Raw genomic sequence first — 16124 nt, forward strand, 5'->3', positions numbered from 1 at the left:
CGTAGAACAGGATCACCCCATGTCCTTTCTGATGTAGTACGCAGCGAATAAGAAAACAAGTCTTGGCAATTTGACAATAGCATTCCCAAGTAAGATTACGGTAAGGTTGTGAAATTGCGAAAAAAATTGTTTAAAATTTTTAAGGTTTATATTTATATCTGTACCGAGCTTCGCTGCATCACAGCCTTGAACGGAACACGATCACAGTTCCTACAAGCAAATTGAAATAATATTCCTCATAGGAAATAGTTCTCTACTGCGGAAGGTTGATCGGCACGAACCCGGACATGTTCCGCGGCATACTGAAGATCCGCGTGGGCTGGGTGCTGGAGGCCATCAGGATCTACCTGGAGCTGTTCCCGGAGGAGAAACGACCTGATGCTACCCTCGAGAGCCTCTCGCCGTACAAGTTGAGGACGTTGCTCATCCGGGTGCTCACCGTCTCCGACTGGGCTGACGAGAAGGGGTAAGTATCTTTCCTTTTATTGTTATCTTTCCAGGCATAGTATGCAACATTGCAAAATAAAGCTTGAAGATATAACAAATAAAACCGGTCAAGTGCGAGTTGACTCGCGTGAAGACGGTTGCATACAATTTAAAGAATTCTTATACAAGCAATGAATAGTTCATTTCGTATTTTTTTCAAAATAACGCCATCTTTCCAATTTTTATCGGATTCATTAATAAGTAATGGAAAATTCGTTATAGTATAAATAGAAGGGTGAGTCGAGTCGAGGTGAGTAGAATAAATAGTGAGGGTGGTAAATATCAACGCTGTTGCACTAGTTTTGGGCAGATTTATACATGTACAGTCAACAGCACATCAACCTACCCAAATTTATTGCAAAATCGCCGCTATTGCCGCGCCATAGAGGTTCATGCGAGGTAACTTGAGGTGCTGTTGACTGTACTAGCAGAAAGGCATTTCTAGAAACTGTATGTAAATCGAATATTTATTCGATTAAATAAAGCACTTTCTATTAGAACAGTCTGTTATTGTCAAATTAGATTGCTTTAGAAAGCAACCTTCTTAATAACCGTTTCTAATAAATGTTTGTAATTCTTCCCCAGACTGACTCCGATGCAACGAAGACAGCTAGAGGGCTGCCTCTGCAGGGTGCCCAAACATTTCTACATACAAGTCTGGGATATACTGCTGCGAACGCCGAAGGGCATCATAGTACATGTGAGTCACATTTTAGTCAATTTAAAGACTATAATTTGTTACTATAAATCTTCACTGTAACAAACAGTTCAATTAGTAAACTATGTTATAATTTTTATCTCATAACAAGATACAAGACTCGGCGCGTAGTCATTATTATATTGAATGTGTTATTGATAAACTGTTACTGGGTCCCATTGAAATTATTTTCTTTGTTGTTTATTTAATTCATAGCAGGTGTGGTATAAATAAATCATTATGTATTCAGAAGAACGATTTCTTCTTAATCAGTTCTCAAATGAACACTTGTGCCATATAGCAACTCGCCCCGGTTTCACACGTTAACCACCTTCCTTGAGACATCAAGAAATTAAGACTTATACAGTATCCGAAAATTGAGAGAGATTTAGGAGTTAAATGCCTAATACATACTCGTATATATGTTGCCAACGCAAATGCGTAATTTGTATTATGAGTTTTTTATATCGCTAGTAAAATAATGTATGTCGAAACCGGCAAAGTTTGTTATCGTCTGTCGCAGGGCCATTCGATCCCGGCGGAGCCGACGCTGGTGAACATGTCCCGCTCGGAGCTGTCGTTCGCGCTGCTGGTGGAGGAGGCGCTGGTGCGCATCGCGCGGCCGGCGCGGCGTCAGCTGAGCGTGGAGCTGCTGTGTGTGCTGGCCACCATCCTGCGCCGCAACCCCGAGCTCACGCTGCAGCTGCCGCTCGATCTCGACCGCTTGCTCGACGACGCACATGAAACCTACGCTAAGGTCACTTTGTTATCAAAGTCTACCCTCTCTCTCTCATTTGAGCGTATTAGGTCAGAATACAGCGGAATACAGTGGGAGCAGAGGGTCCTCTTTCCTACTTTTTCGTCAGCATCCCTAATTGTTAGACCATTGTGGCGCGCAAATTATCCTTCGCTAAAAAGCTATTCGCTAAGATTGCCATATTGTCAGATTGAAACACCGGACTAACGACTTGTCATATTGTTTTATAGGACAGCGGGTTAGCGGTAGGGTCGGAGGCGCTGGGGTCGGCGGCGCCGGGCGTGACGGTGGGCTACCTGGCGCGGGCGGTGGTCAACAGCGTGCTGCAGGCCGCCGCCGCCACCGACCTCGTCACCACCGCGCACCCCTCCTGCCTCGTCTCTTAACTCCATACGTCTATAGGGTATGTTGTATACCTATTGCTTGTTGCTTTTGATAGTTTATAACGTTTTTAAAATATCTGTTATGAAGTATTGAAGAAAATGAGAAGTATCTGTCTTAGCAAAGAAAAAACGACCTAATTAAGAATTTATATGATTTCCGTGGTGATAAACGAATTTATTTTTTATCAAAGAGCATAGGCATAGGAGGTATTTGTTGCCTCTATATTGCATCGAGTTCCCAACATTACAAATTTATATTTTGTCTCTCTTCGAAGTGTATTGAAATCATGTTTTTTTTCGTTAGTATTGATTGACTCCTTGCATAGATATCAAATTTTACGTTATTTTTATGAATAAATATTTAAAGGACTTGTAATATTCTGTATTATATCTAAGAAAAATAATTTGTATTGCAAATATTTGTTTAAAGTAGAAAAATTTATAGGCATTCCAAGTAGATTTGAATTATTTCAGATAAAATATGTGTTGAAACTATTTAATAAAGTGTGCCATAAGACCGCAAATTATGGTCATGTACTTCATATAATTGTTATATTACATTGTTATGGTTAAGCAAAACTTTATTTTTACAAAAATAAAATAAATTTAAAAAGTATAGGTTGTTTAAATTAGTAAACCCTTGAATTTTCCTCTCGAATATTGATTACATATTAAGTAAACTAAATTCTCAGGGATTTTTAATTAAAGCTTGTAAATGCAAAATGCTAACTACCTATTGTCGCTAGATGACACAATTATGAAAAATCATGTAAGATTCTTTCAGGTGATTAATACATTTGAAAGAAAAATAAGACAAAAAGAAAGACTGGGTATTAGAGTTTATTTTACAAAACAATCGCACATTAACACAAGACCTGGCTGTCACACAAACCTGACTTTGTTCATATCATACCATTCACAGCACTCATTTAACTACTTAAATAAATTATTATTGGCAGTATTGCTACTATAGTCCATTGTATATTTTGTTATTTGGTGCCTGCTTAAGTATTTTCCGCAATGCTGAAAAAAAAGCAATAATATTTTATTACAACCCAAGTAAAAATTGTTAATAATGGAATTCGAATATTGGCAGGAATATTTCATGCAAATATAAAATAATGACTATAGCAATAATTTTTAATAGGCAGTATTACAAATACAGATGAATCAGTTGCAAAATATTGCCGTCTATTATTCAACTATAAATACTAAATAGATGGATTTTGAGTGGCCATTCTGACAGCACGGTTTATTTTTTATTCCGAAATTCCACTCCACTATCGAAGTGGAGTCCCAGGGTGACAATTCTCCTATAGATAAGTGTTGTATGCTATAGTGTAACAGTGGTAGTTCTTATTGCGTATCGATAAGAGCTACTATTGAAAAGCAGTCTTGGCTTAAAGTTTTGTAGACATCCAGGGATTAATTGTTAAATAATTTTCGACTATTGTAAAAAGTGAAAATATATAGGTCAATATAGTAAACTTTTGCATTATTACCTTCCTTCTCTTCATCAGTGAAGTCCTGCTTGGGGAAATCGATGTCAAACGTGACATACAAATTGCCGTGGAGGTTATTGTTCTCAAAGTTGGGCATGCCCTCGCCCTTCTTGCGCACGCGCGCGCCCGCCCACGTCACCTTGTCCCGGGACACCGCCACCGTGTGTCCGTCCAGGTGCTGCAGCTCCAGGGTGAACCCAGTCAGGGCATCCTGTAACAAAATTAACATTTTTTTGTGTATATGTCACAATTTTTATCTATAAACAATTTCTTCTTCTCAGCATATTTGTGTTACTTGCATAGATTTTCAAATCAATCTATGTGCGGCGACCCTGGTCCGGGTCGGCCCTGCTGTGTTTCGTTTGATTTCATTGGGCATCTTAGCCATGAAAACAACTAATTTACTAATGGGAATGTACCTACGTGAAATGTGTACAAACTTCAAATGTGTAATGTAATATGATAATGGTAGTGAAATTATTTCTGTTTATTAGATGATTTGGATCAGTTATTTGCCAATCATCTTCTTCTCTTCAAAGTTGTATTTCCTCATGGCTGAGAGTCGTGATTAATACATAGAATGAAAAACACAACTTTCTTGGCACTTGAGTAGTGTGCAATTTCCTTCTCCATTTCACACACAAGGTCCTCAAGATCATCAACCAGTGTCCTCAAGATGTTCTCCTTCACCTTCAGTCAGATTGGTATACAAATTCATGTGGAACAAATAAGATTCGAACCTGGGACCTTTCGATCCACATTCGGGCGTCTTGACCATTACACCACCGCTTCAAACTGCCACTCACAAAAAGTTATTTTTACAGAGTTTTGCTTGCATATTGTTTAGGAATAAAGATTTAATTGGAGTAATAAAATGTGTTTGCTTATTCCCAACTCTGAATCAAGTTGATAAGAGAAAAATCATAAATATTGCTAATAGTTAGTGTTTTCTAAAATACAATCAATTGCAAAGATAATACACAGTTCTACAGGCTTAAAGAAAATAGACTAGAGATAGATAGAATAGAGATTCACTGAAAACTGTTTGAAATAGATACTAATAACAAAATGTCACAATCAGGGTTGGTTTTAGCCTAAACAACAAAGAAACTCCAGTAAATAATAATGGAAATAAAATAATTTTATTTCAGTGGGTGATAAAATCGCTGATTTAAATTAAATAGTTCCCGATAACAAAAAGAGTGCGTCGCGCAGGCTCTGGGACAATTAGATAAATGTGGAGTCAACCTGCTAACTCCAGTGCACACAAACAGATGCGCATACTCATGTTTTTTTGTATGAAATTGTGTATGCACACTTTAAAATTCTATACAAAAAAGTGCATGTGTGTTGATGTGCATTAGCTTTTAATGTGTATGTCTCATATAATGTTTACTAACCTGTAATGATATTGTGACATTGGTGTACAAGTCATCACCTTTCCTTGTGTATTGTGGATGTCTTTCTGTCCTTAACACAATAATGAGGTCCCCAGGTTCTCCATCAACATGTGGTTCACCTTCTCCTCTTAGTCGTGATTTGTGTCCATCTGGGGCACCAACTTCAACCTGAAGAAATAAAATAGAGTTTATTAGTTATGTAATTTTTTCACGTCATGAGTTTTAGAATTGTTTTTTGAACTGTTTTTTATATTGCACATCATGATAGATAATGGCATCCACTTTCATGTTCTGTTCAGTGACATCTCATGACATCCAAGGGAGAACATATGTAAAGAGGTTCTATTTTAGGGCAAGATCACAGCAAAATTATCCTGTTTGTAAATTGTAAATATATTAAAAATATTTTATGTATATAGTATGCTTTACTCAGAGAGTATTTGACCAGAAACAAGTTTGGAGAATATAATGCGGGCAACTATCTAAGTATATTTCGAAAATGTGATATAAGTGAGTATTTTAAGTACAAAATCAGGAGTATTTTAAAAATGAATATTATATAAATTAACTACACATAAACTAACTACCACTACTATAATGATATATTATTATAATTTAAATAATCACAAATTATTTTGTTTATTGTTAAAATTAGAAATATTGTGAATTCAAATTGCAGATAAGTATAACACTATGCCTTGGTGTATAATTACTTAGATTAATTAATGTATAATTTCCTCAGAGTATCAAAAGGGCCTAACCCTCTTTATACACTGAGGAAATTATATAGAATAGGTAGGTACCTCAATTTCCAGAAGTCTCTCCTCATTGACAAATTTCACATTAGGACATTCGTCACATACAGTCTGCTGCATCATCTGGAACCGGCCAGGACCCAAGTTTCTTGTCACCATTTCTTGACGACAGTTACACTTCCTCACCCCTGAGGCAGCTTTAATTACTGGCTTATTGCGTGTTATCTGAAATGCACATAGTAAATATATAGCAACATCAAATTACAACTGAATATGCAACATTGATCCTCAGGCTCTGAAAAGGTGATTTAATGGGTCTCTGCCAACATAGGGTTACTTGTTAACTAACACCCCAAAAAAGTTGTCAGGTCATAATGGTCCCCGAATGGGAGGTTAATTTACTTATTTAGTGCTTGCACTGGCATCTAAACAGAAAATAATAATAGAATAAACAAAGATGATTATTTCTCCATTACAATACAATAAAAAACTATTAAAAACACTTACTTCTATGAAATTCCCATTGTAGAGTTCCTCCAATGACACAGTCAGTTCCATAACGACGTCAGCGCCGCGTGGGGCCTCATGCTGTTGGGGCTCTCCACCAAAGTGGAAGCCAAAGTCACCAAAAAAGCTCGAGAATGGATCGTTGTTATTCATCATACCGTCTTTCTTGAGACAATCTTCGCCGCAACGATCATACAGTTCTCTTTTCTCAGGGTCCGACAGCGCTTCATATGCAGCTCCAAGATCTTGAAACTTTTGTGATGCATTTGGATCATCTTGATTTTTATCAGGATGAAGGGCTTTTGCTAATTTTCTATAAGCTTTTTTGATTTCGTTCGTAGATGCCGAACGAGATACTCCGAGTATTTGATAAAAATCGCGACCGGCTAGTGTAATAACTAAAGCACTGATAAAATAAATTAAGCACACATAAGCAGCTTTACTGATCATTTTGATATTTTTGCCTAGGAACTATAGGAGATAAAAAGATTTAACACCTAAAAGAATTAAAACTCTTCATCAGTTCAACACATTTCGTGAATTTGACACTTGATTTGATTTGACAAGAGTATGCGTGTGTGCAGACAATTCGTCCCGTTTTGATTGGCCGATTTTGAAACTAATTCCATAACAACTGAAATCCCTAGTTTATCAATAAAAATTAAACTTTATCGTCTTGAAATAACAGGCAAATCTTTCTCGACCACGTTTAAATCATTCAGCCAATCATAAATAGCCTCGTACAACACAGTGTTTCTAGCAACAAAAATAAAATAGAGTATTCATCAACTCAGACCAGACCAATGACCAAAGAAAAATACTATACCAGACGAGACCTTTGGATGAGACAAAGGCTGGCAATTATCCATTTCGTTCGTTCACTCACTCATTGATGTTTAGAAAGTCATCCTTTGACAGAGAGTGACAATTCAGTTTTGTGTAGTTTTATGAGAATTTCTAATTACTCGAGCTTTGATTTTGCTTTCATTCTATAAAATGGCATCTGTTTTAATTCCTGAAACACCGGCACCAGGATTTTCATTCGAAAACTGCCAACGGTTAGTAGTTATACTTTTTTAAAGTAAAGAGGTTTCTGTTTAGGTATTACTTTTAGTTTTAACTGCTCTGTGATTTCTTACAGTAATGCCTTCCTAGCTCAAAAAGGATTTCCAGCTCCCAAAGCCACCAAAACCGGCACAACAATTGTGGGTATTATTTATGCGGATGGGGTTATCTTGGGCGCTGATACTAGAGCGACCGAAAACACCGTAGTGTCCGACAAAAATTGCCAAAAAATCCATTATTTAGCCGGTAACATGTACTGTTGTGGTGCCGGCACTGCTGCAGATACTGAGATGACCACTCAAACCGTGTCGTCGCAGCTGGAGCTGCAGCGGCTTCACACTGGGCGCACTGTGCCGGTGCAGACAGCCGCCACGCTGCTGAAGCGCATGCTATTCCGCTATCAGGGACATATTGGGGCTGCTCTTGTGCTTGGTGGAGTAGATCGAACTGGACCTCATATCTATTGCATTTATCCACATGGCTCTGTGGATAAGCTGCCATATGCGACTATGGGTAAGAATATTTTAGTCATTCTTTTTGTTACATAGTGATATTTTCATATATAATATCTATATCTATTTTATGTAGGTTCCTTACCTGCCATAATGTGTTATGATGAATGAGGTAAATTAATCCAAATGTATGTGAAAATAGTCACACATAGTGGAATACATTATCATACATCATATATATCATATGCATGATGCACAAAAATTAGAATGAAGCTCACTACATACATATATATTTTTTACAAACTTAACTATAATATTTCAGGTTCTGGATCTTTGGCTGCTATGGCAGTGTTTGAGTCGGGCTGGAAACCCAACATGAGTGAGGAGGAGGGCAAGAAACTTGTCAGGGATGCAATAGCAGCTGGTATCTTCAATGACTTGGGCTCTGGCTCCAATGTAGATTTGTGTGTGATCAGAAGCAGTGGCCCTGCTCAGTATCTCAGAACATACGAAGAAGCCAATGTCAAGGTAAACATGTATAAAATATTTTTTCCATTAAAAAAAATGGGAGGCTCTGTCCAGTACTGGAACACCTCAGTAAGCTAAAACTATAGGTACAACATTCTGTTGTCATCAAACATCATAGAATCAAGGTAGTCATTTGGCTGAAGTTGTTCTTGTTACATTCTTACATATTACAATAATATATTATAGTTTGTATACCAATCTTACTCATGTAGTTTTCATTGATCATCACTTGCTTCCGGTGAAGGAAAACATTGTGAGGAAACCTGCACACTGGTTGACTAGTGTGTATGCGACTACCTGCCACTAGATGGAGGTAAGTAGTCGTAAAAGTCACGTCAGATGCCTTTAGGCGACTTGAATAAAATCTGACACCAGTGTTAGCAATAACACACTCAATGATTATGATAATAATAAATTTCCCTTTTGCTTGTCTGTATGAACATGATAAACTTTTAAAACTATTTACAGCATCCATATCCACAATTGTATTTCATATAGGTACCTTTTTCTTGTAGGGCAAGAAACAAGGATCATACAGGTATGCTCCTGGCACTACTGCAGTACTAAAGCAGCGAGTCATTCCACTAGAAGTGGAGTCTGTTGCTGTACACGCAGTACAGAGAGCACAGCCAATGGATGTGGAGGCCTCATCCAGTCGCCGTTGATATATATTCTCTAACTAATGTATTGCTATATTTGGAAATAAAAATATCATTTTTTTTATCTGTATATTTTTATTATAATTATAAAAAATATATTTTGTTTGGACGGAATTTTTATACTGGACTACCATCACCATTCATTCTACACAGAATACTGTCCTTTACTTACATACTAATTTGATATTATCTAACATATGTAAATAAATGCATTTTGAAACATTGAGATTCAAATTGAGTATTAAAATGGTCTACAATTCCTTCTGGCTAGTTGTTGAGTTTATTTATCTATACAAAATTATGGAATATATATTTAGAAGATAAAGAAAACATCCGTGAATAAATACCTATATTATGATTTATGACGAGATAACAATGGCAGTTCAGAAAGGAGATACAGAACCATGGATTTAGTAAGTACTTGTATGGAGTACCTACTAATTCCATGGACAGAACATAGAGATTAAATTATCATTTCTTATGAAGTATAAAGTCCCAAGTATCTTTCCACCTGAGATTAATGAGGTCATTTTCAGTCATGTCAACGTTTCCATAATTCAGAACGCTGAACTTCTTAAAAGTAAGTACAACATACGCCAGCCATATTACTACACATAAAATAAATACAGGGACTAATTTGAGTGTTTTCTCTCTTAAATGCAAGAGGTTGTAAATATGATCTATGACGAACGCCAAGAGAAGTATTTTGAAGACGTAAGCCGGTAAGTAGTGGTGTAGGAAGAGGGTGCGATCCATGAAGAAATAGGGGAGGTAATGGAGCCAGTATCCGAGGAAGAGGACATGTCCGGCGTCGTAGAATTTTTCTTCGATACGGGGGGGGAGGTCCTGGCAGCGGCGGCGCCGGCGCAGCGCGTACAGCGCCAGCAGCGCGCCGAACTGCAGCAGCGACAGCGACCCCGCGTACCACGTTACCAGGTTGCCGATCAGGTGTATCTGGGCCTGAGGGCCGAACAATGTGGATGTTCATAAACTGGATATTGCTGCTACATTGGTATGTTAAAAGAAGTGTTATTATTTTATCGTGCTGGTAGATAAGTTTGCTACCTAAAACACATAGTAATTAATTTAATGAGTATAGGAGAATAATTAATTAAGTTAATCAGGTATCAATCTGACTGAATATACTTGCGCATTCTGAGAGCTAATATTTAGAACGTTGAACAAATTGAACGAATGTTGTCCTTAACTCTCATTCTATCCCTATCTAGTCTTCGCGAGATAAAACTAATGACAAATAGGCCGCGTGCGATAGGCAACAGCATCTTTTTGTGTACACAGTAGCACTAACATTAGAGTGAGGCGCGAGCCAGTAAGCTATCGAGCGCTGCAGCAGCGGCCAGTCGGCGGGCTCACTCGCGAACATGTGTCCGCTGGGCGCGTCGGCCGCGTGCGCCAGCAGCTTGTGCTGCAGCTCCACGAACTTCTCCCAGAACGACAGCTGCGTCGCCGCTGTGGGGATCATCTCGGCCGAGACCAACTCGCGCTCTCGCTCTTTTCTGTCTTCCGCTGAAAAAAATATTGATTACAATTACAGGATATTCTTCACTTCACAGTGGGAAATGTTGTATGTATTATACAATCTCTCTCTCTCCTAAAGAAATATTCCAGTGACAAACTGCATCGACAGTGGAAAATTTCAATTATTTGTTTGAACTACTAATCCAATTCGAAATGTCGTGGTCGAAATACCGTGGAGCACGTCAAATACTAACATATAGTCACTATTAATCTTGTTCTTTGCAAAAAATATAGGTGTAAAAAGGTGTTATTTCATATACCTACCTTTCGTATACCGATGTTCCTCGACGTTCCAAATCGTGTCTTGATGTGTGAGCACCTTGTCAGCAACGACCTCGTGCTGGTGGAAGCCCCAGGCCGGCAGCTGGCGGCCGCTGTAGCGCAGCGCGGAGCCCGACTGCACGTGCACCAGTCGCACCAGCGAACGGATGCTGTCCCACGTCGCATCATCGTTGTCTCGGTTCACAATCTCCACCCGCCAGAGGATCTGAGCCGGCATTGACACGTTGTAGTCGATGTAGCAAGATACCTCCTGGAAATATGTTCAAATATGACGATATAAAATTCTAAAACAATTTTAATATGAGAATTCTATCAAAATCTTGTAATCTGAATAGCTATACAAACTACTAAGCTTATTTAGGAACTGATTCACATCGCGCGTGTGACATCCCTATTTGCAAATGTTAGGAATAGCAATAATGACTAAGAAGAAATTAGATACCTGTGATTGCGGGGACACAGGTGAGGCGACGTCATGTGAGTTGAGGGCTCGGCTGGTGATGCCGTGCAGGAGCTGCACCACATCGCCGTGCCGGATGGCGTCGGGCGGCCGCGCCACCGCCAGCGACGCCTGCTCCGGACGCTTCACTATCCACCAGTTATTCACGTCCTTGCAATCAACATTTTTACTTCAATCAGGCTGGCAAGGTCGCCATGTAACAGATGTAGCGTACTTTTATCGTACTTTATTACATTTACATGTTATATCTACTTTTTTAAACTAGTCTTACACTTCAGTATGTTATTCTGCTCTAGAATCGGAACCACAGAAGTCAAACTAGATTGAGTTCTGTGATCGGTGGGCCGCACTAACCCCTCTGAACACTCCGATATCTTACAAAGCGACAAGGAGGTCAGGCCGGTTGAAAAACCAAATACGTATCTTTTAAAAAAATTAAACTAGAAATAAAAATCAGGTTTTGGTAAACTATTACTAGAGAATATATGTGTTGTAGTGTATTACTAAAGGCCCGTCCCGGTTTCGTTGAAGTAAAACCATAATTAATTATACACCTAAACCTTCCTTAGGAATCACACTATCTAATGGGGAAAATCGTACAAAAATTCGTTTAGTACTTTTTTAGTTTATCGCGTTCATACAGACAGACGCCACACGTGGGAATATGCTATGCAACTAGAAAATTTGTATTTAAGTGCTTTTCTTGTCATGTTAAAGCAATAGCATACCTTGAAGCTGTAGCACGTGACCTGCTGCTGGTGCGAGGAGCCGCGGCCGTCGCTGTAGCGCACCGGGTACACGTGCGCGTGCGAGTGCAGCCAGCACGTGCGACCGTGTGTGTGTCTGCAACAACGTCATTCTTTCACAGATGTAATATACAAATTGCAAGAATACACTTTGTTCTGTCAATTGGTTAGTAAATAATGTCAGGTTTTATATCTAGAAAGTTGAAATTCATTCCGTAGATTTTGTGTAATTGAGCAACAAACATACAGTAGCACATTTGTAATGACAAAGATTTTTTATCTCTAACCTTAAGGTAATCTGTGATCCATGGGCCACATGAAGCGGTTGTCCGCGCGTGATGCTGGCCAGGCCGCCTTGCAGCGACGCTTGGAAGGCGCTCGTCATCACGCTGTCGTGAGGCCCGGCCTTCGGCAGCATCGCAAGGTGGGCATAGAATACCGATACGTATACTGATAGAGGAATCATGACCAAAACCATCAGACGCCATACTGCTGACCATACTAATCGCAATGTAGGTTCAGCATATCCTATTTGTCTCCATATTTGACGTCCGACAAGGAAAAGCGCCAAGTAATATGTGTATAATCCTGAATATTTTACCCTGAAAATAAGTTTCAGACATATTTTACTGAGCAAACGGCAATTCATTCTTTAATAGTTTTCATTCAGTAGTTGTGGTAAAAACTTGTAAACTCTTTTTACTTCATCATGTTTAGTAGTTAAAAAAAACCAATCGCAATGAGTAACTTAATAGGTATTCTATAGTAAAGTTTACAGCATAAAGCTTTTTTTTGTTTGAAATGAGTTGTACATCAACATTTTAATGTCACAATATTAATTTAAATGTTTATTATTTTGCAAAAGAAACCTCTACACTCTGCACAACAGTGTCTACTAATACAATTATTTATTATATTAGGAATAAGAGAAAATGGGATTACTTTTACAAAAGTACATTTACATACGAAAAACAACAGCCGAGAAACACAGCACCAATGCAAAGCCACGTAACACTAGAAGCACCAATTTTACGAGTGCTCTTAATAGTGCACAGCACTCCACACATTCCGAATAGAATTTGAATGCTTTCTAGTAGCATAAATCGAGATTGTACTAAAAAACAATTTTCTGAAAAATTAAAATTTTAATAACATTAGTTTCTTGTCTTAATATGACAATTTGTTTGCTATACTTGCCTTAGAAAAATAAAAGTATAGAAGATGAATAAAAATATATAAAAGCATAGGTAACATCATTTACTTTAAAGCTGACTGTATATTTTTTAAAGAATCAGGTCCTGACCAAACCAAGCCTCAATGTATGCACATGCAGAACTGTTCAATTGCATTAAAAAAACAAGCTATTTGCCTTGCCTATTAGGGCTAGTATGAAAACATTGAGGTAAATGCATAACACTTAAAAGTGCTAACACATATAGAACTTACCAAATAAAACTAGAAGTGCAGCTAGAATAGCTGTCCATTGATATAAAGACATTTCAAGCATGACCTGGTATGTAATGGCCACAAGGAGAGAGCCAGAGATTGCAGGGACCAGTCTCAATGCCCTAACAGGAACATTGTCTGTATATGGAGACCCTATTCGATCAAATGTGAAATTTCCATCATATCCAGCTGCTCGACCAGCTAAATACAGGAGTTGTTTGCCTAGTGGTGGATGGGCATCAAAGAAGAACACTCCTTTTGTATATAGTGATACATATCTGCCATAATGCAATTCATCAAAACTACAACAAAAAAAATAAGTATAATGCACAATGCACATAGTTATAGTTAAAGGGAAGTTATAAATGGACATCAAATAAGATGTATTATATTAAATGCATATAAAGAAAAGAATACACAGGTATGCTTACACAATATACCGGGGTTCATCTAAATTATATAGTCTTGTGCCCAGGGCCAGTGCTAACAAAAGCAGAAATACTAAATCTATTTCAAAGTGTAAATGAAGATTTATCTGTCTTTGTACATCTTTAGGTAGATTCTCTACTGCCACAGCCTCAATTTCTTCTTCTGCAGGAGCACCATCACCCTAAAAGACAGAACAAATTGTCATAGTCTTCCCAGCTCTAGTTCTAACTTTTATAAGTATATAAATATGTCAACCAAATTCAATGCTGAAATGAAATGGACACCGAATAGGACCGAGTATATAAGTGACCTGCATCAAATATAAGATTGTTTACACTAAAGTCCTTCTAATTTTATTACATTACTTACAATCTCTCGAACTTCTTTTATCAAGGCCTGATCGTCATCCAAACCTTCCACCGATTCATTGACCTCAATAAACTTTTTCTTATCCTTTCGTTTTCTTGTGGGCTTCTCTAATTCCATGATTGTCTTTATAATAAAACTTATTGTCGTTATAATAAATAAAATTGTATGTAGCTCATGGTCTCAAACATGAATCAACTAATTAATTTAATAACGTAGGTAAGCACCTAGCGTGTCGTTCTTTTCCGTGCCATTACAAATAAAATAAATAGAGAAAGATAGCTGACAAGACAAGACAAGGAAGGAAGGAGGAAGTGAAGTCGCAAAGTTCATGCGGTAGTAGGTTGCAACGATATATCGGTAAACGGCAAATATCGTAGCGATAATATCGATATTTACGCTACATTATACGATAATATCGATATCATGTCCTAAGAAAAAAATAGATAATTCACGACCTTAAATATGGTATGGACTATGAACATTAGCCTTTCCTTTTAAATAAACAAATAAAAAACATCCTGGACTTGTTTATCCATTCTTGCGTTTTTCTTCTTGTGGCGTAGTCTTATGGACAATCACTAATTAGGTGCTTCATTATATTAATTTAAATAAAGATGAAACAAGTAAGCTATGGAGTTACTTCCAAAAAGAAGAAAGTATTGATATGTATACGTCATGTAAAAATCAAGTGAGAAGCACTTATTCAGTGAACTGCATATTTTTTATTTAAATTTAAATAGATTCAATATTATCAACCAAATTATCAATATCATCTGTCGAAAATTTCATTACCTCGATATAATTTTATCGATATTACAACAACTTCGCTACTTTGTCATTATGTACACCTCTACATTACATAATTTACATTTCTATTTTTGCTTAGTGATCTGTCCAAAGAACATAGTAAAACACCTATATTAAAACAATTAACTGCGCCCCGGAGCTTCATTCCCGTTGGAATTTCGGGATAAAAAGTACTCTATGTGTTAGGTTATTCCAGGTTGTATTCTACCTGTCTACCTACCAAATTCCATAACAATCCGTCCAGTAGATTTCGCGTGAAAGAGTAACAAACATATACACGGCACAAATTTTATCACAGATATAAGAACATTACATTCTAATGTTCTGATAACTGTGGATTTTATATAAGTTCTTCGGATCTGTATGACTTGTCCAGAGGTTTTTTTAGCGTGATAGGTAGCTGCTCGGCTCGGCGGTAAGTATGAACATTTTGTATAAAAGAAGCAAAAGAAAGAAGATTCGGATTCCTCATTATTGGGTGAATTTCACGATTGTTTGAACGCGGCGTGTAGCGTTTCATTAGTGTCACATATTTTTTTAAACAAAGAATCATATTTATTAAATTAAACATTTATAAAATTAACATAGTACCAGTACTTTACTTACGTATAGTTAAATATAAAATAGGATAATAGGGAGTATTACTGCACATATATCCCAGTATTTGAGTACATCACTGTATGTTAGGTACACAAAAGCTTTGCCGCCTTTTGCTATGTCGTTTATTTTAGAGTACTTTATTAATCCTTTCGTTATATAAGCATTCGTTTGTGAAAATATACAACAATGTAGCATATTCAGATTATTGGGAAAAATCGTTTTCCATAAGATGAAAAACTTCGAAAACTATGGTAT

General features: G+C 37.5%; 4 protein-coding genes across 10 annotated transcripts in view; 2 read left to right on the forward strand and 2 right to left on the reverse strand.

Moving 5' to 3' along the window:
* Window positions 1-2939, forward strand: part of LOC128672456 (uncharacterized protein) — a 14705-nt gene extending 11766 nt beyond the window's left edge. For all 7 annotated transcript variants that reach the window (XM_053749618.1, XM_053749635.1, XM_053749643.1 and 4 more), the window contains 4 exons: window positions 243-466; window positions 1072-1186; window positions 1707-1940; window positions 2171-2939. In XM_053749618.1, the coding sequence (XP_053605593.1) occupies window positions 243-466; window positions 1072-1186; window positions 1707-1940; window positions 2171-2326 (729 nt within the window). In that variant the 3' untranslated portion in view covers window positions 2327-2939. The remainder of the gene's footprint in view (window positions 1-242; window positions 467-1071; window positions 1187-1706; window positions 1941-2170) is intronic.
* Window positions 2940-3147: 208 nt separating this feature from the next.
* Window positions 3148-7075, reverse strand: shv (shriveled). The gene is made up of 5 exons (XM_053744048.2): window positions 6488-7075; window positions 6029-6205; window positions 5226-5393; window positions 3826-4036; window positions 3148-3346 (listed from the first exon to the last, which is right to left on the reverse strand). The coding sequence occupies exons 1-5, from the start codon at window positions 6935-6937 to the stop codon at window positions 3291-3293; spliced, it is 1062 nt and encodes a 353-aa protein (XP_053600023.1). The 5' UTR covers window positions 6938-7075; the 3' UTR covers window positions 3148-3290.
* A 308-nt stretch (window positions 7076-7383) lies between these two features.
* Window positions 7384-9255, forward strand: LOC128669310 (proteasome subunit beta type-7). The gene is made up of 4 exons (XM_053744062.1): window positions 7384-7545; window positions 7629-8065; window positions 8327-8532; window positions 9048-9255. Exons 1-4 carry the CDS (start codon window positions 7484-7486, stop codon window positions 9195-9197), a joined length of 855 nt encoding a protein of 284 aa, XP_053600037.1. The 5' UTR covers window positions 7384-7483; the 3' UTR covers window positions 9198-9255.
* Window positions 9247-14745, reverse strand: rt (rotated abdomen). The gene is made up of 10 exons (XM_053744036.2): window positions 14463-14745; window positions 14096-14274; window positions 13665-13966; window positions 13185-13347; window positions 12506-12820; window positions 12201-12315; window positions 11455-11622; window positions 10995-11262; window positions 10501-10718; window positions 9247-10151 (listed from the first exon to the last, which is right to left on the reverse strand). The coding sequence occupies exons 1-10, from the start codon at window positions 14577-14579 to the stop codon at window positions 9663-9665; spliced, it is 2334 nt and encodes a 777-aa protein (XP_053600011.1). The 5' UTR covers window positions 14580-14745; the 3' UTR covers window positions 9247-9662.
* Window positions 14746-16124: the final 1379 nt, after the last annotated feature.

This window comes from Plodia interpunctella, chromosome 1 (assembly GCF_027563975.2).
Source record: "Plodia interpunctella isolate USDA-ARS_2022_Savannah chromosome 1, ilPloInte3.2, whole genome shotgun sequence".
Classification (NCBI taxonomy): Eukaryota; Metazoa; Arthropoda; class Insecta; order Lepidoptera; family Pyralidae; genus Plodia; species Plodia interpunctella.